The 24,667-nt window shown below is 34.9% G+C and overlaps 1 protein-coding gene across 6 annotated transcripts in view; it reads right to left on the bottom strand.

The window, feature by feature from the left end:
- LOC111868702 (sushi, von Willebrand factor type A, EGF and pentraxin domain-containing protein 1) overlaps nucleotides 1–24,667 on the bottom strand; it is a 372,141-nt gene that overhangs the window by 23,726 nt on the left and 323,748 nt on the right. For 5 of the 6 annotated variants that reach the window (XM_023859599.2, XM_023859603.2, XM_023859600.2 and 2 more), the window contains 8 exons: nucleotides 24,190–24,402; nucleotides 20,453–20,662; nucleotides 16,730–16,913; nucleotides 14,681–14,796; nucleotides 13,088–13,230; nucleotides 3,467–3,593; nucleotides 937–1,111; nucleotides 202–353 (listed from right to left, as the gene is read on the bottom strand). In XM_023859599.2, the coding sequence (XP_023715367.1) occupies nucleotides 202–353; nucleotides 937–1,111; nucleotides 3,467–3,593; nucleotides 13,088–13,230; nucleotides 14,681–14,796; nucleotides 16,730–16,913; nucleotides 20,453–20,662; nucleotides 24,190–24,402 (1,320 nt within the window). The remainder of the gene's footprint in view (nucleotides 1–201; nucleotides 354–936; nucleotides 1,112–3,466; nucleotides 3,594–13,087; nucleotides 13,231–14,680; nucleotides 14,797–16,729; nucleotides 16,914–20,452; nucleotides 20,663–24,189; nucleotides 24,403–24,667) is intronic. The other variant, XM_023859601.2, reaches the window with a different exon arrangement.

Here is a 24,667-nt window from a genome sequence, read left to right as displayed (position 1 = left end):
GTTCACATTTAGTAAGCCATTTTAAATGAAGGTGCTTTTAATTTAAACTGTAAATTAATAACAGTCTTCTTTGTAGGATCTGTCTTAGGCGTAAAAAGTTCTATGTTGCAGATTATGTGGCCACAAAACATATTTCTAAATTTTAAATGTGTCTATGGGGATTTTTTTTCCTGAGAACAACTGTAATGCAATATATCATACCTTTCACAAGTATCTCTACTGAATGTGTATGTCTGGTAGGAGTAACACATGTAAATACTCCAGAATCATCTCTGCTGGCATGATAGATGCTGAGACGATACTCCAGCTGTGAATCACGGCCTGGATCAGTTGTCCAGCCTTCAGGATACTTTCTATAAAAAAAAACAGGTCTTCAACAGCATTTAATTCTTAGAATATAACTGGTCAAAATAACTGATGAAGATTACCATCTTCCAGGATATCACACCATGTAGTCGAGTATAAAATTACCGACTTTTGGAAAAACCTTGTGCCTCCATCTACCCTGATGTTGGAGGTAGAAGATTCCTCCAAAACATTGGAATGTTCTATCAAATTGCATAGTGTCACAACCCAGAAGACAGTAAGCTTCACAGTCAGTGCTGTGAGAACCTCATTCCTTGGTAAAATGACTGAAAGTCATCCAAATTTCAGAATCAAAATTCAATTACAATTAAGAAATAAATTTAAATTATTATATACATTACATGAACAATTTCACACTTTATAAGTGCAGAATACCATTATGTTGAAAGTTTCTATACCTTATAATTATTTTTCATAATATTTATGAAGACAAATAGAGATTCAAGACTCTAGATAAAATTACTAAATACAACAGATTAAGTTTACAGTTTAAAATGTGCTCAGTTGCATAAAAGTAGAAGACTGTCACATAAAATGTGCAGAAAGATAAATATTTTAACAGCCTCTCACCTGTAATTGTGACTGATCACCCACTTGGGAGTGCCAAACCTCCGTATCCACAGACACTCCATGTGCAGAATTGTTCCTGGATATACAATCAGCCTCCCATCATTGCTCTGTGCAATTGGTCCCAGTTGATGACGGAATAAGATTGTTGGTGGTTTTTCTACTGCAGGAAGAAAAACTGTTACCCAGGCATACACAAGTCTGCCAATGTTCTGAAATATTGTGAACATCAATAAAACTAAAACAAATTACATGCAGACAAAATCACCAAGAAGGCATACACACAAGTTCATAAAGACAGAAAGATTCACTACGTGTAACAAGATGAATAATATTATTTGAATTTCTCACGATCATCTGTAAGTCAGACGTCCAGTATGTCCATGGCAGGGAAACATTAAAGCTGAAATGAATACAGTGTTCACATATAACTGTGACTGACACATTATCACTTGCATAGGAGATCAGTAACATTTAAATTTCAAATGAGATGTCCTCAATACATTAATTTAAACCCTAGATTCACTTATAGTTTTACAAAGAATTACTTCATAAGCTTGATATTTTATTCAGTGGCTTATATAAAACGACAAAGGCCATATAACCTAATAAATTAACACATTCCCCATTATGAACACATTTAAAACATTTTTTTCTTCACTCTTCCTCTTCCATGAACTTGGGAGTAGTAGCACATGGGTGTAATATATATGAGAATACTATAATGCTCTAGTTTGCTTTTAGACTCTTTATGCTATTAAAACTCATAAATTATTGAGATTTTGATAGACAGGTGCATGGAAGAGTAAATTCTAATCCTGTAACACAACAATATAAAGCCTTTAAACAGGGTGAAAGATTATTAGATTTTCATTATGATCAAAACACATGAAAACACTACATGGATAATTAACATTAATGCAAGAATATGAATGTAGTACATTCATCCATCCTGTTACTTTATAATGGCATAAACAACAAATAAAAACTGGTAGCATTAATTTTGTGTATGTTACTTTATGACAATCAAGATGGAGGTAATTAAGATATCTTCAGTAAGCACACCAAGGCACTTAAATTAATGCAAAACAAGGAAAAATCAGTTTCTCCACTTGGATTTTTCATAGATGACAATGGTGACAATGTATCATGTCACTTAGCATATTACTTAGAAATCTATCCAAGCACAATCTAAAACCGCCAATTACATTTAATTAAGAACAACTTACAAGGCTAATAGCATTCAAGCATTCAATACAGGTGTGACACATTCAAGGTTCAATAGTGATGAATATTTGCGTAAAACCGATGAAGTGAAACTACTTAAACTGAATTACATGTTTAACTACTACAACATGAAGCATGGTAACTATAGAAGCATTCAAAATATTGATTCCCATATCCATTTCTTGTAATAAATCGGTGTCATCTTACATTTTTTAAATGAAACAAAAATAATATTACTGGTTAATAATTTTATGTTCTTATAGAATAATTTTTATATTTTTGACATCACTGTTCTCTCCTGAAGGTGTTGCTATGGACCCGATGGCATGCACTTATAACCTCATGTTTACCTCATTCTTTGTACTTAACACAACTGGACTTTTAATTAATAAGACACAAGGAGTAACTTGTCTACATGCATTCAATTGTTAAATCTGCCAAGCTGTGTTCAAAACTGCAAATGAAGTTACCATCTGAGATGTAACACTACTTCAATATTTTCAGAGAACCTGAATGTAGTTTTGATATGAAATCTATTATTTGTGTTGTATATTCAGCATCTGTAGTATATAAAATGAAATAGCTGTGCTTTGATGTGGCTTCTGTTTAGTTTTCTCAGCTATTCTATTCTTTCTCCACGATTAAAAAGTCTGAGCGTGCAAGTTAAGACATACTACACTGGCTTTGCTTACAACACTGAAAGACTTACAGATTCATCCTATAGTGTTAAGTGTACATATATAAGGAAGATTTCCATAATCAGGCCATTCTTCAGAATGCATCTCTAATCTTGTCGGAGGTTGATGTTTAGTTGCAATAGAACAATGAAGGATGAATAGTTCTTTGAATAAATGTATAAATATTTTATGCTGGTTATGGGAAGTTAAACTACACATTTTTTTTCTTCAGAAAATACAAATATAAAATAAAATAAACAAATTAATACACAAATAAAAATATGAAATTTGTTAAAAAGAAATATAAGAAACTGTAGTCACAAGTGGAATATACATTGTTATTTTTCATTTTTGTGTGTGTTTATTTTGCAGCAAAATACGTAAAAAACAATTTCCCATCCAACCTTGTTACATCTGAGTAATGGCAGCTTTAATCAAATAAGGAATAAGAAGCATGAAATAAATATGTATATTTCCGAATACAAGTTCAATTTGTTAAACTATAATTTTAAGGATTAACAGAACACAGGCTTATTTAAAAAATGCAGAATTCATATATAATTGAAATGACTTCATGAGACCCTTATCTCTTATGCTGTAAAACACATCAAAATATTACATATACCTACATGCATAATCATTTTCCTGGTTCAGGCCAAAGCATACAGGTTTCTGTCCATCCCATTCTCCACCCACACAACGACGGCGGCTTGACCCAATCATAGCATATTTTCCAATATCAGCACATCTTGAAACCTGAACAGGTGCATGCAACTGATTTAGGCACATGTATATATAACAGAGATAAACATATTGGGAATATTAATAGCAAAAATAGGATTTCAATCCAAGCCTAGGGTATTTAAATAATGAAACTGAAAAGCTGAAGAGACAAAGGCATGAGGAAAGAAAGTAGTCACATGACATGTGTCACAAGGTGTTAAGTAAAGACATCTGTAGGAACACATTTTTTTCCCTATTAGATTCAATGAAAAATATCCCAAATTTATATTGAAAATATGGACATAATAATCGATTTGGCTTACACACTGAACTCAATTTCAACAAAGCTTTTTGTTTTCTTGTGACTTTAAACTCATAAGGAATACCTGAAACTATGGGATTTTGCCCTCTGCTACAGTAATTGAGTCCATTTTATTTGTATTTTAAAACCAATAATACAGGAAAATACGTTGCACCATACTGGACAATATTCATCTCAGTCACTTACTTTACTCTAATCACATCACCAATACAACAAACATGCAAGATTTGAGGTTTTCATGGCGATGGTTCTGAAGAAAGTAGTCTTCTTGGCTGTGGCGCCATGTAGATATTGTGTTAGTCTGTTAGTACCTGCTCTCGCTGGTAGATTTTATTTTTTCTTCTACCCTGAAGATTGAGGCGATACTTTCTTCCAAAACGTTGGTTAACACAATATCTACATGGAGTCACATTCCAGAAGACTGCTTTCTTAACACAGTTTGAAAAAGAAATTAAGAGCCTACTTTTCTGTTTTCATGTGCAAACAATTGCAGGAAGAAATTGTAAGTTAACCCTTCAGTGTGAACATTTAAATAGTGTACTCAACAGTATCCTACAGCAGTATTTTTTGTAAATCCCTTTAATTTTTTCACTGAAATGTTTAAACGTGCATAACTTTTTATGTATATGAAATATTTTTATAATATTTTTTTCACACAGAGCTGAAGAACTAACAATTTGAACATCTTACCGTATTAACTGAGCATTCTGCAAATTCTTAAAGAAAGGAACCACATCGGAAGTGGAGATTTTTGTGATAGCTCTTGTTGGTTTGAAAAAATTGCGATTTCTAACAACAAACATCAATACAGTATATATAGGCTAGGAACCATCAAAATGTCCAACTTCTTAAAACCTTCTCTACACGAGTTTCCAGGACTCAATCTCAGCATAACTCTAATCGCTCTTTCTTGGGCAACAAATAAACTTTTTATAACTGGAGAAGAACCCCAGCTGAGACTGATAATAAGAAAAATAGACCATTCAAAGAGCTTGTTCACTGACAAGGGATTGTAACTTCCTGAGCATAAAGCATACTGTATTCAGTTTCTTTAATAATTTTTCAGACTGTTTTTTCCAATTAAGTTGACAAGCTAAATACATACCTAAAAAATTAACATTATCAACATCTTTAAGTCTAAAATTATTATATGTTATCGATAATGTATACTCTGGAGACTTAGGAGTCACAAATGTTAATCAGATGAGTTTTACTCAAATTAAGCACCAGATTGTTATTTTGAAACCAGCTTGAAACCCTAGTCATAACTCTATTTAATTTAATATTCAAAGAGTTTAGGTAATTTGAGGTAATTAAAATTACTGTGTCATCTGCATACAGAATAGTACATGCTATATCCCTAAGAGTACCTGGGAAATCATTAATATAAACATTAAACAACATTGGTCCCAGGACAGATCCCTGCAGAACACCAAACCTTACAGATTTCCATTCAGAGATTGTAGTAGTCGAATTACAAGTATGCAGCACAACTCTTTGCAATATATTTTTTAAGTAAGTCTCCAACCATTTCAAAATAGGCCCTTTGACTCTATACATCTTCAACTTTTGAATCTACAGATCATGACTGACACAATCAAAGGCCTTTGTCAAATCACAAAAAATACCTACCACAAACTCCTTATTGTTCCATGCTTTAAGAACAGTATCAGTTAGATTAAAGACTGTGGTTTGTGTAGAAACATCCTTATGAAAGCCATACTGCTCAGGAGCCAGGATATCATTTCTTATAAAATGCTGTTTAAGCCTGTTAAACACTAATATTTCAAATAATTTAGAGAAACTTGTCAATAAAGATATCTGTCTATAGTTGGCAATTTCAGTAACATCACCTTTCTTAAAACATGGTATAATATTTGCATATTTCAATCGGTCAGGACATATGCCCAAACTTACAGAAAGATTATAAATATAAGTAAGTGGTTTTGCTATCTGTTCACCACATAATTTAATAATTTTATTTGACAACCCATCATATCAACAAGAAGATTTATTTTTTTAATGAATTTATCATGCTTAATACTTCTGCCTCAGTAACTGGAATATTTACAATTTCAGAAATCTTATCTGTAGAGTATGTACATGAAAGTGGTAAAAAACATACATTATTAGAACTCTGACCAACTAATTTGTGAACTGAACTAAAAAAATATGAGTTAAATGCCTTAGCTTCATTTCTACTATCGATTATTACATTACCTTCTCTCAATTCCGAATATGAATGTTTTTTCTTCGACTCTCTAGCATTTTCTCTCTTTATGATTTTCCAGGACTCCTTGGATTTATTAGATGCAGCCATTATTATTCCCTCATAATATATAGCTTTAGCTCTTCTGATAACTTTTCTCAGCAACGTACAATATCGAGTATAATACTCCTTTAAGCCTGGGTAATTAGTAGATCTAATCACCAAATACAAATACTTTTTTGCTTACATGAAATTTTAATTACTTTAGTGATCCACTGGTTAGAGTACACATTATTTTTGATAAATTTCGCTGGAAAACACGTTTAAAAATCATTAAAAAGATATTAAAAAATAGATTAAAACTTTTTTTAACATCAAGATTACTTAAAACACTTTCCCAGGTTTCCCTACCCAACATCTCACTAAAAGTTATGATGCCAGACTCAGATATAACTCTTCTTTTAACTAATCCACTCTTATTCAATTAAATAAATAATTTTCCTGGGGAGTAAAGCGCGGCCAGTGCGTAAGGCTGACAACCTTACCACCATCTTTGAGCCGATTGTCTAGATAATGTGGGACCTTCAACGTCTCACAACACTATGGGCCTTCATGGCCTGTTACAGGGATAGCTTTACTTTTACTGAGTACACCTGTAAAGTATTTAATCTGCTGTAATCCAAAAATATACTATCAATAGCAGTACTGGTATCAGCTATCATCCTAACTGGTAATTCAACAACCTGAAACAAGTTGTATGTTTGGAATAGTGAAATAAGCTGAAGAGATTTACTTGAATTCTCTAAAAAGTTTACATTAAAGTCTCCACATATTATTAATTCAAGTTTAGGCTTGTAAACAGATTTCAGTATTAGTTCGAATTGCTTAATAAATTCCTCTACATTTCCACAAGGAGATCTGTAAATCGGACTGCACAGTTGTTGATAGTTTGCTTGTGTCTTCATTCATATACTGACTTTCCAGTTTTATGCCATATCCTGTACAAATAAGGAAAGAGCAAACATAACTCATGCTAGATTGGTTGGGCTTAAATGACATTTTACAGAACTTGGTAGCCTTTAATGAGATGTCCTGCCTTAGTTGTAGAAGGTCCTTCCACAGAATGAAATATTCTGGTCAACAGGGTACAAATTTTGAAATCTGTTATTCAGATGATGAACAACTGGGTACATTTTGAAAAGTTAATGAGGGTATTGAAATTCATTCTTTTTACTGTTAACAGAAAAGTCGAATGGAGGAAACAGCAAGTGGTTTTTTTGAGTAGTATCATCTACATGTTGTGCCCATTAACATAAACATAGTTAAAACCACTTATATGTTTCACACTTTTCCACTTTCTCATTCTAAAGCAAAATGTCAAAGAACAAGATAGGGAAATTAGAACATGAGATGAAAACAAGGAAGAGTGGTAACAAGGGACTGGAAGCCTCGGGATCTAAAGGGTCCGAGGTATTTGTCGGGACCAGAAAGAGAAGTGAGAATACTACACATACTTTCCAAAATATTCCAATTAGGATTACTACGCAAACTAGAACACAACCGTTACTAAAGCCGAATAAAAGTAGTACATCAAGTAATTCAATATCTACAGTGTGTCCTGCTACATTAGAATTAGTAAATGATAAAGTAAGTGCTAAACGAAAAATAGTGCTTATTGGTGATAGCCATGCTAGAGGGTGTGCCAGTAAATTGCAGGAGAAACTCAAAGAATATAAAGTGACAGGGTATGTCATACCTGGTGCTGAAGCGGCAGTTTTGACCAGAATAGCACAGCAAGAAATAAGTGGATTAACAGAAAAGGATATACTTATTTATTGGGGAGGAACAAATGACATTGCGAAGAATAATACCCTAAGAGGAATTAAGTTTATACATCATTATTTGTTGAAAAATCGCCATACTAATATCATATTTATGGAGGCGCCTCATAGGCATGACTTGATGGAAACATCAGTAGTCAATGAGGAGGTTAAGATTTTTAATAGGAAGTTGAATGATGTAACCAGTAAGTATGGGCATACTTCCACAATGCACATAGGCCTAGCAAGAGAGGATTTTACAAGACATGGAATGCACCTAAGAAATTCAGGTAAAGATAAGCTTTTAACTTTGCTGACAGAAAAATTTGAAATACAACAGAGGAAAACACAAGCTGAAATGCCGATCAAACTAAAATGGAAGAAGGATAGAATAACAGATTCCGTGGATGAGCAGAGGATAGCCAGAGTAGCAGAACAAACTGCTCCTCCGAGAAGGCGACGAAAGATCCCAACTACGAGAAATAAGGATTTTTTATGGGAATGATTTATAATAAGAATAAGGTGGATAATAGTAGGCAGTGGACTTCACTTGTAATTTATCATCAAAATATAAGAAGCATTAGAAATAAGAAAGAAGAACTAGACATTTTTCTAAATGATGCATGTAATTATCCTGATATTTTATGTATCAGTGAGCACCATCTGAGTATAAGCGAGTTATCCATATTTTCTATGACAAAATATAAAATGGCAGCAGGGTTCTCACGTAACATGTGTCAGAATGGTGGAGTATGTATTTTAGTTAAAGAAGATTTATCATATCAAGAGCTAGATCTCAAAAATTTAAGTATGGAAAGGGTTTTCGAAGTCTGTGCTGTAAAGATAATTTTAAATAATAGGAAATTATGTATTTTATGTATTTATAGAGCGCCTGATGGAGATATATGTCAATTTATCGAGCGGCTAGATTCCACACTTTCATATCTAGTAAGCCTTAAATTGGAACCAATAATCTGTGGTGATACGAATATAAATTACCTTAGTGAAAACTGTAAAAAAGTACAATTACAAGCTTTATTAGATACTTATAATTTAACACAAATAATTGAGTTTCCAACTAGAATAAGTACTACTTCTGTCTCATTGATTGATCATTTTTTTATAGACAAGAATGCTTATAACAAATTCCAAGTTTGTTCTGCTATAAATGGTCTCTCGGACCACGATGGGCAAATTCTGATACTTGGAGACATGCTGGTGATGAGGCAAAGTGATCATGTTAGAGCATATAGAGACATTAATGAGGAAAACATAGTATGTTTTCAACGGGCTTTACAGAATGAAAATTGGATAGAAGTTTATAATCAAGAGAATGTAAATATGAAATTTAATATCTTTCACAACATTTTTTTATCAATCTTTGAAAATAGCTTTCCCATAGTATATAAAAAAAAGAAAGACTCTAATAATTGGATAACGAAAGGCATAAGAATATCTTGTAAGCATAAGAGAGCATTATACATCTTAGTTAAAAAATCAAGTGATGATAGTTTGAAGTTATATTATAAAAGATATTGTAAGATACTAGTAAGAGTAATAAGAGAAGCAAAGAGACTGTATTATCAAAAATTAATAATTAATTCAGAAAATAAAATACAAGTAACTTGGAAGATTATTAATAAAGAATCCGGAAAAAACCAGGTCTCAGATAAAGTAACAGAATTGCAAGTGGGAGAAAGTAGAGTAACGGATCCTAAGGAATTAGTGAGAATATTTAATAAACATTTTATAACTGTAACTAAGAATTTGGCAACAAAAAATGCTGATAAAAGTGAGGCAATTAAATTATTAAATAACCTTAAGTATGATAACTTACCTGAACTGAAATTAATACCCGTAACTGAGGTGGAAATAAAGAATATACTTAAGACACTAAAATCGAAAAATTCTACAGGCTATGATGGTATTTCTAGCAGAATATTAAAATATAGCATTAATCAAATAAGTAAACCACTTGGACATATACTTAATGCATCACTTGAACGTGGAATTTTTCCCGATAGAATGAAATTTGCGTCAGTAAGACCTTTACACAAAACAGGTGAGAAGGTCGTTATGGCAAATTATAGACCAATATCACTGTTAATAATCTTCTCCAAGATATTTGAAAAAGCGATGTATAATAGGATAAAGCAGCACCTACATACAAATAATCTAATTTCATCTGCTCAGTTTGGATTTAGAGAAAATAGAAGTACAGAATCTGCAATCTATGCCTTAACTAATCATATATTAGAAACTTTGGAACGACGCTGTCTTTCATTAGGAATATTCTGTGATTTGACAAAGGCATTTGATTGTGTGGTGCATGATATCCTTTTGAGCAAGTTGGCTGTATATGGACTTGGTGGTAAAACTTTAAGATGGTTGAAATCATATTTGGGAAATAGAAGGCAAAGAGTGGAATTGTATACTAATGGGAATGAAAAATGTTGTTCAGGATGGGAGATTGTTGAATATGGAGTGCCGCAGGGCTCGATTTTGGGTCCCTTGCTGTTTCTTTTATATATCAATGACCTGTCATCAGCATTAAATACTGATGATAGGTTATTGTTGTATGCAGACGATACAAGCATAGTAGTGTCTGGTATTGATATTGATGAAATCCAAGTAAGGTCTAACTTAGTGTTGAATTCTTTAAGCCGTTGGTTTGCAGTTAATGGCCTGTCTCTAAATCTGAAGAAAACTAAAGTGGTAAAATTTGATACAACTAATCGAGATAATATGTCTATACATTTAAAGTTTAATGATGAGATATTGCATCAGGAAACCCACGTTAAATTCTTGGGCATTGAAATTGATAAGACCCTGAATTGGAAGTCACAGATTGAATCGATGCTGTCCAGATTGGGCAAGGCATGCTTTGCAATAAGAAACATGAAATTGTATAGCAATATTGAAACACTAAAGATGATTTACCATGCATACTTTCATTCAATTATGAGATATGGGATAGTATTTTGGGGAAACTCGTGGGAGGCTAAGAAGATTTTTCTTTTACAAAAAAGGGCCATCAGGATAATGTTGGGAATGAAACCCAGAGAATCATGTAGAACAGTTTTTAAAAAATTAAAAATTTTGACATTGGCTTCTCAATATATTTTATCTTTAATGATACTAATGGTAAACAATCTGGGGCATTATACTTTTAATCATACAATTCATGGTAAATCAACAAGACAAGTTAGAAACCTTCATGTTCCTCAATCGCATCTAACAAAGAGGCAAAAAGGGGTCTATTGTATGAGTGTAAAAGTTTTTAATAGTTTGCCTGATTTTTTAATTGAGTTGGTACATGATAAAAAACAGTTTATTGAGAAACTAAAGGATGTATTGCTTCAAAACCCTTCTTATACTGTTGAGGAATTCCTGCTTTTCTGTCAAGACCTGTCAAGAGGTGTCTGACAGTGTACACTTCATTTAACTCTATGTCCTTGGCTGTGCTCATATATTCTTGCTGCAATTTGTATTGCTTTTTAACTATTGTATGTGTACTTGTTGCAATTTGTATTGCTTTTTAACTATTGTATGTGTACTTGTTGCAATTTGTATTGCTTTTTAACTATTGTATGTGTATTTGCTGCAATCTGTATTTCCTTTTAACAATTTTATGTGTTTTTTTTGACAAGTATGGATTATATATGCTAGTGATTTTGTTTGTGAATGTACATGCTTCCAATGTCTTGTTGGCTTGTTGACATGTTTTATATTCTGTGCCTGTGCACATTTGTGAATAATCTGAAACGCAAATGTATATGTATGTATGTATGTATGTATGTGAATGGCCCCCAGCTTCAAAGGAAGAAGCGTAACAAACCTCATGGAGCCTTTGGAAATAAATAAGTGAAGTCCTTTATCAGTTGAATAGTATTACGTTGATAGCGGCTACATGTGAACGCTTCTGACTAATCTCTTTGTGGCCACTTTGTTGGTACGTGGATGAGGCAAGTTATGAGTAGAGGGATCGGGCAAGTTGCGTCCTGGGTATTGCATCAGAAACATGAATCCTGACAAAATGTTGAGTCAAATATGCAACATATTCTAATACGGAAAAGATAAATTGTATACACATGACCATGATTGAAAATTTGAACATAAAATTAAAAAATATATATGATAAACATTTTAAAAAGGAAATATGCAGTATAAATAGAGATCTTCAAAAATATGATGCTTAATCATAAAACAGGCAAAATATGCATTTATATGCACCATCAAACCATGTCCAAAATTTAAGAAATGAAGTAATTCAATCCAAACGAGCATACTTTCTGGTTGTAAGAAAGAAATATGAATTTGCATTAAAATCTGGTCTCTAGTGATGAGGAATGATGGCATTCCTTGCTCGTTCTCTTTGTTTCTGGTTGGTGGTAGTGCACCCAACTTTCATTGCCAGTAACAATTCTTGAAAGGAAGCCAACATCTTCTGCTTCAAGGTGCTGCAGAAGTTTTTCACAGGTGTCAACACATCGTTTCAATTCTGGAGTCAGCTGCTGTGGCACCCACCTTGCAGAAACTTTGTGAAACTGGAGCACATTAAGAATGACATGGTGTGCTGATCCATTATTCATGTTAAGAATTTCGGCTATTTCATTCACCAACACTCGGTTATTACCCATCACTAGGGCTTCAACTGCTGCAACAGACTCAGGGGTCACAACTCTGTGCACCTCACCTGAGCGAGGAGCATCTGCCACAGATGTCACACCATTTCTGAATTTCCTACTCCACTTCTACACTTGTTGCCATGACAAACATGCAGCACCATACTGAAGCTTCATCCATTGATGAACTTCAATCGGTTTCACACTTCACTGATCAAAAACGAATTATAGAACGTTGTTCTTCTTTCATGCATGTACGTAGTGGAGCCGCCATCTTCAAACCGGCACTGTGATGGAGTTCTGTTCGTCTGCATTATACTGCCACCTATAGGATACTCTTTATAGCATTGGTAACATGGCCGCCAACTAATAGAACAATGGCATGATATTTGAAATTTTTATCTCAATTTTACGGTTTTCATTTGACTCACCTACGTATGATAGGAAACATCCCAAGAATCAGACAGTGTGCTTATACATTCTTCCATAAACTTGATTCCTAAAATTCACTATTCTATCTTTCATGCTTTTCACATGCAATGGTAACTCACCAATAAGGAACCCGGTGGGAACTCCACCACTTCCTCAGTAATCTGCTGATCATTGTAAAATGATACAAGATTAGGTTCTGTGTTCCGAAATACACATGTACTATTCCGTAGAATCCCCACTCCATCCAGCACATCTTCACCTTCTGCAATAAAATAAACAGTACAATGCTGAAGGTGTCTGAGTGAACAAAAATATTATAGTCAATTTGAAACAGGGCAAGCTTGCTTCCTTACCAATCCCTTTTCTTCACTACACCATTATCTTGTCATCTCAATTAACACTGAATCATTTCTACAGCTGATACAGAATCATTACATCATACATTAACCTAATTTCTTTAAATGTGATGTCAAACCATTTCCTGAATAGTTCTACCTTCTGGGATATAATATCAAATAGTCCATTGACTGTCAATCAGTGTTTTGGGGAAATACGTCACCTCCATCTTCATGTTCAAAGAATAAGCAAAGCAAGAAATTAGAATGAAGCAGGTAGCAAGATCTGCTACCTGGTTTCTTGCTTGGTTTATTCTTTGATCTTGAAGATGGATGCAACGTATTCCTCTGAAACATTAACTGACATTCAACAAACTACATGGCATTATATCCCAGAAGACAGAAATCTTCATAACAACCACTGTGAGGACCTCAAACCCTACAAAAATATCTTGCTAAAGCCACATATCCTTACTACTGGTGAACGTTTGCACATGCTTTATCCTTGCACCTGTTGAAATGAATTAAATTTATTTGCATTCCATAGATCCTAAGTAGGTTAATACCTATGGATATAGAACAAGTCAAAATAATACCTACTGGTACAAGCAATTTTATCTTAAACTAATATATTTCCACACTAATTCCACATTATTCTCTATTTACATTGAGGTATCCGTCTACAGAGTAGAAGGAATGAGCATGCAGATATTTCTTTAGCTCTGATTTAAAATGTCTAGTATCATTACTCAAGTTTTTGATACTTTGTAGGAGACTATTGTACACTTTTATGCCAGAAAAGTAGACTCCTTTTTGATATAGTGATAAGTTTGATGAAGGTAGATGGAAGTCATATTTTTGTCTAGTATTCATGTTATGGATATTGGAATTTAATTCAAATTTATTTTTGTTGTACACAACAAATAAGAGAAGCGATAGTATATATTGTGATTGAAGAGGTAGAATTTTTAATTTCTTAAATAAATCTGTACATGAATTTTCATGTGATAAAAGAAATAATGTGACTTCCATCATGACTGGATATCTTACAGACACTACCATGAAGCACACAGTGTGTGTGCAAGTTTGAAATCCCATCTTTCTTAACACCTTTCTCTATTTTTCCTAAAGAGTTTGCTAAATGAAGTCATATGAAACACTTGCAAAAATGTATTAATTCAATAGAATTGCACCTCTGTAACCCTTCCAATGCCTTGTTTAGTAGCTATTTTTAATTGGATGCCATGTATTATTATACAAAATACTGTTCAACAGGACCAGGCTATTACAATCAACCACACTGTTGCAAATTGGAGTTCACCTGGCACATATTTTCACCATTATCTGATAAATATCTAATACTGAAATGAAACATACCACAGTTGAGGGATCTTCCAACCCAACTTCCATCTTCACATACAATCCTCCATGTTGTCTTTTCACCCATGATGCTAGCGATGCAGTTGAAAGTAACTTCTGTACCATCCGGAAAACTTGAAATCAGACAACAGAGCTCACACATATCTGCAGGTGGCAACAACACTACTGGTGAGTGAAAAAAATAGGAGCAACTGATAAATACAAGCAGCTATAATTAAACATTCTTCCTTATTTAAATAGTCTTCCTCGACCATCAAAATCGTGTTTGTCCAGCCAATAAAAGAAACATGCAAGCAGTTGCTGAATGAGCTATAAGCAACAAATGGATAAGCATAGAGTTTCAAAGTGTCTCTGTTACTATTTTGCTTTTACAGCTATCACTACACATGTTACTTACTTACTTACTTATGGAGCTGAGCCCTTCTTGAGGAGAAGCCAAATCTCCAGCTACTCAAGAATATCCCTGCATTTTATGGAAACCAAAGGTTCATTACTGCGTTCACAGGAGCCCTCCATGGGTCCCTATCCTGAGCCAGATTAATCCAATTCATACCATCCCATCCTATCTCCCTAAGATCCATTTTAATATTGTCCACCCACCTATACCATGGTCTTCCCAGTAGTCTCTTTCCTTCTGGCTTTCCCACCAATATCCTATATGCATTCCCTTTCTCCCCCATTCGTGCTACATGCCCTGCCCATCTCATCCTCCTTGACTTGATCATTCTAATTACACTTGGAGAAGTGTACAAGTTATGAAGTTCCTCATTATGCAGTTTTCTCCAACCTCCTGTCACTTCATCCCTCTTTGGTCCAAAATCCTACTCAACACTGTGTTCTCAAACACCCTCAGTCTATGTTCCTCCCTTAATGTCAGAGACCAAGTTTCACACCCATACAGAACCACCGGCAAAATTATAGTCTTGTATATTCTAATTTTTACGTCTTGAGACAGCAGGTGAGAAGACAAAAGGTTCTGGACTGAATGGTAGCAAGCATTACCCGAGTTCAATCTCCTCTTAATTTCCTCCTCAATCAGGTTTTGATTTGTTATAATTGTTCCCAAATATCTGAACTGTGCCACATTTTGAAAGTATCTGTTTTCTATTGTTATGTCATGATTTTGCCCTTAATTTTTGGTCATGAGACAGCAACATACACTTAGTTTTTTCTGTGTTTACTCCTAATCACTACACATGTAAATTACTTAATTACATATACCAGTTGTTTCTGTGTTTCTGTCCTGGTAAGATCGTTCAGAAGTCTATTTCACATTCTCATTCACAGTACTGAGCTCTGATGGTGAAATGTAAGCTTCAATAGCAGATTTTCTGCATTATATTTATCCAGAAAATAAATGATATAAATCACGTAACAGAAGGTTTCAACATAAACATACTAGTGTTCAAGTACCAGCTTTATCATCGACTTTTGATTTGGTGAACAAAGAGCACTCAACTGGGTCTTTCTCAGGGAATAAATATATCAGACAGAATATTGTGCTGATAGAGGAAAGGCCTGATGAGTTTGGAGAGAGATTAGGACACTCACCTCACGAATCCCAGAAATGAACATCTCAAAACGCATATATATTTTGATGATAACAGCATGAAGAATAACTAAGTTACAACTATGATCATATCAAACTAGAAAATTTCAAGTACATGAAGAAAGCTATTACAAGAGAATTAAATGATATTTTAGTATTTTAAGAGTAATGTACCTGTACACTGTACAGGTACACAGTCATGATTAAATGACTGATTTCATTTCATTATTGTCAAGAGCCCTCTTAGTGAACAAGACGCTGAAAAACAGTCTTTATGCATATTTTCCAAAATTTTTAACTCACTGTATATATATCAACTACCTGGACTTCCTCCTCAAACCTGTCAACCATAAAATAATTCTCATAGCTCATCTTTAGCTTAGTTCAGTGCCAAGATCGAAGTAAGTTCTGGCATCCCAATATTACCCACCTGGAACAAGATACTCCCAATTATGGAGGAGTCTGCAGCAGTAATGAAAAGAAGCAATAAATAATACCTCCTATCAGTCTCTCCAATTGGTTCTCCATCCCTATATACAAGTGAGCCCTGAACTCTTGCTGGAGGACCACAAGCCCTCCTGAATCCTGCAGGGAAGTCAATCACACTGATGTCTCCTCCCTTTGTTATGTCACTGCCACCCTTAAACTGCACATCTGTTTCATGATGTTTGCTGCTGGCATCTAGAAAACACAAACATAACATGGAGGTTATATCAGACTGTTTATGTATTTGTCTGTATGTCTGATGAAACCTGGCCTATTACATTTCACTATGGTTCATAGCAGAGGTTACAAAATTTCTCCAAAATTACGCGAAAATAGGCAAATGATATAAATACATGTATATAATCTCATCAACTGATATATTTTTTCATATTCTATACATTTACTGATGTGTGAGAGAATAATTTAAACCTCATTTCATGTTCATTAATTTGGGGGTTTCCTTCACTTTGATGTTCAATTTCAATGATCCCAAGCAAATGGATAATCTTAATGTTAAATTACATCTATTCAAGATTTTCTCCACTTCAGTGTTCCTCACTTTATCATTGCTCTCAAAAGAAACCATAAATGGGGGTTTCAAAGTGTTTCTACTACTTCTTGTGAGTTATTCTATGATGCTCTGGGTATCTAGACTATATAGCATTGTATCGTAGGATGACTAATGAAGTGAAAAAGATTTCAAAAGAAACAATCATGGTCTAACCTGCATACTATCCAACCATCTGATTGAAGAGGAAAACCATGACAAAGTCAGTCAAGACAGTCTGTGTCCTAGCCGGCGTTCAAACTGAGCACCTACTGAAGAATATAAGTAGATAGCGTTACCATTAGGCTAACATTATTCATGCCTATACTGTTAATTTGTTTATTTACCAATGGAGTTTATGACTCTCTCATAGTGTAATGTGCCAATTGTTGATTAGATCTGTCAGCGATGATCCTGACAGTAATAAAAGAACTACAAGAGTAATGAGAGATGAAAAATCACAGGGAATTCATTTGGTACCCATGTATACCAAGCTCCTTTCTAGTAACTCTTATGAGATGTGGGTTATCCATGTGTTGGTACCCAGTCCATATGTGAGATCAACTTTTATTCTCAGAAATCCCATATAAATTGTTCCTACATTTTTTTTTCAGTGAGACTTTAAGAGTAAAATAAGAACAAAGTAAAGCTGGTCATGGTAAGAAACAATGCAGAGTGTTATCCATATTTATATTAGTGTACCTGTGGGCACATAAAATTTACAAACTCAGAGCAGATCAGTTTGAGCTGAATCCATCTGTTAGTTGCAAACCTTGTGACTCTGCCATAGCTAAAATGGTCAGATGCTGGCATTTCACAACAGTGGTCTGGATTCATATCCAGGGTATTCCATATGGGTTTTTTTTTAATAAGGTTTCAATTCTTCTCTGAATACTTCAGTCTTCCCTTGCCAATAATCATTCCACCAACTTTGCATTCATCCATAACCCTAAAAATATATGTTAGACCTAAACAGTCACCTTGTGACCATAATCCCTGAAACTCATTTCAGAATTTCACTGGTACTTAACCATATACAGAAGATGGAAATTTAGTTTAGCTATAGTGTGTGCTAGCCACATGAAGGTTATCTATAAATTAAGATGGTGTGATTAATTTGGAATTTGCTTGATAGTCTATTTTGCAATTTGTAAATGTCCTCCAAAATAAAAACGATAATGTTCTTAAACCAGGTCAGTTATTTTACATACAAAATGATGTTATCAAATGTAGATTTAAACCAAATTTATTCATACAGATTTCTAAGCATATGAGAAATATCATCATCATCAGTAATCTGTCGGATGACAGGTCCACAGTCTCTTCCAAAACAATTCCTCCACTTAATGTGATCTAGAGCTTTCTTCTTCAAATGACAGTATCCTCTTCTGTCCCCAAGGTCATCCAGTATCTTCTTACATCTTCTTCCTTGTCTTCTTGTCACTTCTATCCGCCCCTCTATCTTTCCTTCAATAACTTCTTTTAGAAGGCAGTTTCTGCGTAAAACATGACCAATCCAATTAGCCTTCCATTTTCTTATTTCGTGTAGGATATTCCTCTGCTCACTGACTCTAATTAACACTTCTTCATTTCTCATATAATTGGTCCAACTGATTTTCTCCATCCTTCTCCAACACCACATTTCAAAACTTTCCAGATGTTTCTGATCTACTGTCCTAAGTGTCCATGTTTCAGCCTCATATAGAGCTATGCTCCAAATGTAGCATTTCACTAGTTTCTTCCTCAAATTTAAGTCCAATTTGCTGGTAAAAAGATTCTTCTTCTTGCTAAATGCAGCTTTTGCCATGGCAATCCTGGATTTAATTTCACAAGTACACCTTCCATCATCTGTTAACAAGCTACCCAAATATTTAAAACATTTCACATTCTCCAGTTGTTTTTGGTCTATCTTTATTGTGACTGGGGTTGGTTGTCTCGAAATTTTCATTACTTTTGTTTTCTCCACATTCATTTCCATGCCATAGCACCTTCCAATTTCAATTAGTCTATCAATCATGCCCTGTAGCACAGTTTCTTCCTTAGCCATTAACACAAGGTCATCTGCATATTTCACAGTTTGAATAATTTGCCCTCCTACTTTGAAGTCACCGAGCCCATCCAGAGCTTCCTTGGTAAGGCATTCGCTGTACAAGTTGAACAGAATTGGTGATAAACAGCATCCTTGTCGAACTCCTCTTCCAATCTGCACACTTCCTGTCTCCCCCCTGTCCAGTCGTACTCTAACTTTCTGATCCATGTACAATTTGCTAATCAATCTTCTTTCATGCCAATCGATACCTGTTTCTTTCAGGATCTGCATTAATTTGGTCCAGTTTACCCGGTCAAATGCCTTCTGCCAGTCTATGAAGCAAACACACAGTTCTTCATCTATCTCCAAAGTTCGTTCCGCTATAATTCTCATCATCCCAATTGCATCCCTGGTTCCTTTTCCTCTTCTAAATCCAAACTGATCTTCTCCAAGTACATCCTCTATTTTCCTTTCAATTCTTCTTTTAAGTATCTTTGCTATTATCTTTGCTGTATGTGCAATAAGGCTTATTGTGCGATGGTCGCTGCATTTTGTAGCTTTTGTCTTTTTCTTTAAGGCAATCATTGTCACTTCTGTAAAGTCCTTAGACCACTCCCCAGCTTCATATATGGTCTTCATTAATTTTGTCAGTGTTTTCAAACCACCTTCTCCCAGTAACTTGAGCACATCTCCAGGTACATCATCATCTCCTGTAGCCTTTCCCTTCCTCATTTCCTTGATAGCTTTTTCCACCTCACTCTGTAAAATATATGGTCCTTTCTCGTCTGTATCTACTTCTTCTTCCGGTTCCAAAGCCCCTCCTTCTGATCACTGTTCCTACTTAAGCTCATCACTGTTATATGAAGTAATTACTCAGCCTATACACTGATATGGATGAAGATGGAAGTGGACTTTAAGTGCAGTACACTGATGTAATAAGCACACTTGTATTTAATTTTCAATAGTAAAAGAGCCAAGATTTATGCTCCAACCTATTTAATGATATTTTAAAAAGTGATTATATAAAGAATTATAATAGACAACAAACTGATCAAGAACTAATGAGCTGTTGTAATTACTTTGCAATGTGGAATTACATTCATACACTTGCCAAACCAGACTCAATTAATAATAAATTTACTATAAATAAGCACTTACTGCTATATGTTATGATAGGCAGAATGTGGTGCCTGCATGCCGGTACACGAGGACGCAACTCTCCCAGAATACATTCTATGGGTTGGCCTGTTGACTTGCTGTAGTCATTGTCACACTGAAATGTTACTGACGAGCCATTTGCTATGGTGAGTCCTGCCCGGTAGCCAGACAGATACTGTCCATTGGTTATAACCGGCAACTCACATGGTGCTAGGGACATATAATTAGAATATCATGTTTTCTTCTCTTGTGTGGTTTACATTACTCTGATGGTATATGAAGGCAAGGTAAAGGTAAAATCCCTGTAACAGGCTGTGAAGGCTAATAGGGTTGTGAGATGCTGAGGCTCCCACATTTTCTGTAGGCTCTCAGATGGCAGTAAGTTTGTCAGCCTTAAACATCAGCCACCCTTTACCCCAGGAAGATTCGGTGACCCCAGGACAATAGTATGGCTGGAAGGATTAGGTCCATTGAAAAAATGTTGTATTTTAGCGTCCTGTTGCACTGATTTTCATCCATGATATGTATACAGTGGCCGTCTTGTAGTGCACTCAATTTCACCTGTTACTTCACGACATGTTTCGGCAACATAGTGCCATCATCAGGTGCCCTAATTACGTTAATCTATTGCATTGCTTGCCCTCATATGTCTTCACAAAACCATTTAAAAAGTATTTAAAAAGTGTGTATTTGTCAACTATAATAAATTTACACTCACCAAAACTTGTTAAGATTATTTATCTTATGTGTCTTAATTAAAACTTGCGTGTGGTTCATTCACTGTGGGGTCGTTTTTCTTATTTTCTGTGTAAGCCGTGTCTTGTGACTATGTTGCCGAAACATGTCATGAAGTAACAGGTGAAACTGAGTGCACTACAAGGCCACTGTATACATACCATTGAAAAAATCGACCTCATCAGGACTTGAACCCATGACCTTCTAGCTTGTAAGATAGTGCCTCAACCAACTATGCTGCCATGTATGTATTCTTTTACAGTGTCTGACACTGTAACAGTGAGTGCAGAATTATCTTTAAATCACTGTTGTCGCCATAATTATTTTTAATATATATCAGGTTCCAAAATTGAAAAAGATAGTCAATTGCAGCAGGAACCTAACAAAACATTAAGTGATTTAAAGAATTACTCAAGAGTAATGCATCCCAGCGTCAGGTGTCTGGTAATATGTGAGAAGGTGATGGAATGCGATTTTGTATACGAGTTGGGACCACTGGTCACCACTGATGACTTTCCGCCTATAATGAGGCAATTAGTTCAGTACCAACAGTGCTCCTTTCAAACACACGCAGAGTATTGTCTTCCGACATGCAAAATTTGCTCATAAAGGTAAGGTAAGATAAAGTTACCCTCGGGGCTTAATTAATTAAGCACCACATTATGAGGATGCATGGGGGGGGGAGGTGGAAGCATAGTTTGCACTAAATGGAGATGAATAATCAGTTTCATGCTCTTGCCACTTTACTTCTGGCGAAACAGACCCCAGTGCCAATTGTGTAGGAGGCTGGGTGGGCCCCAGAGCCAGTCTGGACATTACAGAAAAGATAAAAATCTCTTGCCCCTACCAGGAATTGAATACCAACTCTTTGGTCATCCAAACCATAGCCTAGTCACTATACTAACTGTGCTTTCCTGGTTTCCAAGGTCTGTTCATAATTGAAAATTAACAGCTTCCAGATCATATATACACATATAAGGGGGGTTTTAGGAGACATGAACCTTTTCTCCTGTCCCACATAAGACTGCAGTTACAAGGTTACATCATGTAAACAAACTAACAATGCTGTCTGGATTGCATGATATCTGAGTTATTCTGTGCACTGCAACTAATTACAATATCAGACCATGTAGTCATTCCCATTTGTAAATGGCCAGTTTCCCAATTCACACACACTGCTCACATAAAATGTGACTAAAATATTCTCAATTGTTCCTTTCTAACATACAAAAGACCATAAGCATAATCTTCATTGCAAAAGTTCTGAATTGCAATCTGTTTTATTTTATAACAATGAGGTGCCCTGCTGTACACCATTTACCTTCATCTTAGCTGAACTGAAATCAATAATACACGGGGTATATTCTGTGGCTACAAATTAAAATGATTTAATTACAATGTCCATTCTTCCTTTTATGTGTGTGCAGAATATGACAGCAGAAGTAAAGAATATAACTGGGGGTGGGGGACAAAAGCAACTGCAGCTATAAGTGAGAATTTAAACCATAATGGGGAACAACAGACTAATAATCAAAACAACAATTTCAAGTGGAAATTCAAATATATGATTAATATTTACTACTTCTTAATACGTGTATACAAGGTCATAAGAAAATAATTCCAGGATTTTATTGCTTAATATATCAGTAAATTCAAGACACGTGATCATGACGTTTGTATTGGAATGAGAAAAAGAACTCTTTAGGTTTTATTCGTACATGTCCTGTGCAGCAGTGATTGCTGATGCACATTATTAATTGCACAGTGATATTTTGTTAAGTTCAAGTTAAATGTAATTGATGACAATGAAGACTGTTTACAAGAGGGCGATGTTTATGGTTGAAGCCACATTTCATATCAACAGCTGCATCAGTCATTACAACTGTGGAACTTCGGGTTCACAGAAACTGAATAAATTCCTTGAATATGTATGTGATACCCTAATGGTGAACATGTGATGTGGACTACTGCATTACTGTGTGGTAGGGCCCTATCTTTCTGTGGGAAGAATCACTATTGGGGACATTTATCAACATTTGTTACAGCAGTCAGTTTTCCTTCAAGTTGATGACATTGAATGAGAAAATGAAAATGGTGTTATTTTAAAACAAGATGGTGCCCTACCTCATTTCAGTCTACATGTTCGCCTTGCTCTGAATGCTGGGCTCCCAAATTACTGGATTGGATGAGGTGGATCAATAGCCTGGCATCCAAGCAGTCCTGATCTAACACCATTTCACTTTTTCATGAGAGGATATGTGAAAAATACTGTCTATGCTGTAAATATTCGTGACTTGGACCACCTATGAGGAAATCAGTATAGCTGTAGCAATGATCATAATGGACACGCTCCACTGTATCTGGATGGGAACAGAGTAGTGCTTCACTGTCTGAAGAGGTAAAAATGGTGGTCACATGGAGACCCATTAAGGTTTGACATTAAATTTTGAGTTTCTATACATTTTATATATATATATATATAAAAGATGTCCACATTTCCTTCCATATTTAAATAGATATGAAATGATGAAATCCTGGACATACGTTTCAACATTCCTGAATAAAAATTCATACCTCCAAATTACTGTATGAAACAACTGCGGGTTGAATTTCAAAAGAAGTTATTTTGTTCACTGATATATTGGGTTTTTGGACTTTATCCATCGTCCTGGTTTTTAAGATAACTAATAAAATGAACTAATTGGTCCAGTGATTGAGGCTAGCTCTTTCTAACGGACCCAACAGAATAGGTGTTTTCCTTCACCTGAGGACGGAAACAGATCCAGTTTCCGAAACGTCGTGTTTTTATTAGTTATCTTAAAAACCAGGACGATGGATAAAGTCCAAAAACCCAATATATCAGTGTGTTATACACCCTCGTCAGAATCCTATAGTAACTACAAGTTATTTTGTTTTACTGCACCCAACAATATTTACAGTGGAAAAAGTTAATGTAACTGATTAATTTCCCTTACATGTTAGTTTAGTTTGATTTCACTTGCCTGGTGTACATTCTGGAAAAGATGTTATAGGCCACTCGCCATGCCAGCAACGGAGATTACTTGGCCCTTGGACATTAAATCCATGAGCACATGAGAATTCCACCACCTCCCCATTTTCCACTGTTGATGTCTCATTTAACAAAGAATTCTGACCTCCTTCTCTTGAAGATAGCTTATAGACACCATTTTCTGTCACTGGGATGTGACAAGGCACTGTAATAAAGGAAAGTATCAATACCATACTACTCTGAGTATAAGACACATCCAGTTTTTGAATGTGGATTTTAGGAAACAAAAATTAGAAAGGTGCACATTCCTCAAATTTAAGACACTCCTCAATTTTTCATTGGGAAAAATGTGTAAAATGTATGTCTTATATTCAAAGTAAAATGGTAATTTCTCAAATGCAAGACAAGTTCCAGCAATGATTATCATTATGATGTAAGTTTAGACTGGGACTCAGCCTCCTATACAATGA

This window comes from Cryptotermes secundus, unplaced genomic scaffold (assembly GCF_002891405.2).
Source record: "Cryptotermes secundus unplaced genomic scaffold, Csec_1.0 scaffold1359, whole genome shotgun sequence".
In the NCBI taxonomy this organism is placed as follows: domain Eukaryota; kingdom Metazoa; phylum Arthropoda; class Insecta; order Blattodea; family Kalotermitidae; genus Cryptotermes; species Cryptotermes secundus.
Note: the sequence above shows the minus strand (reverse complement) of the source record. Positions and strands in the feature narration are given on the sequence as shown.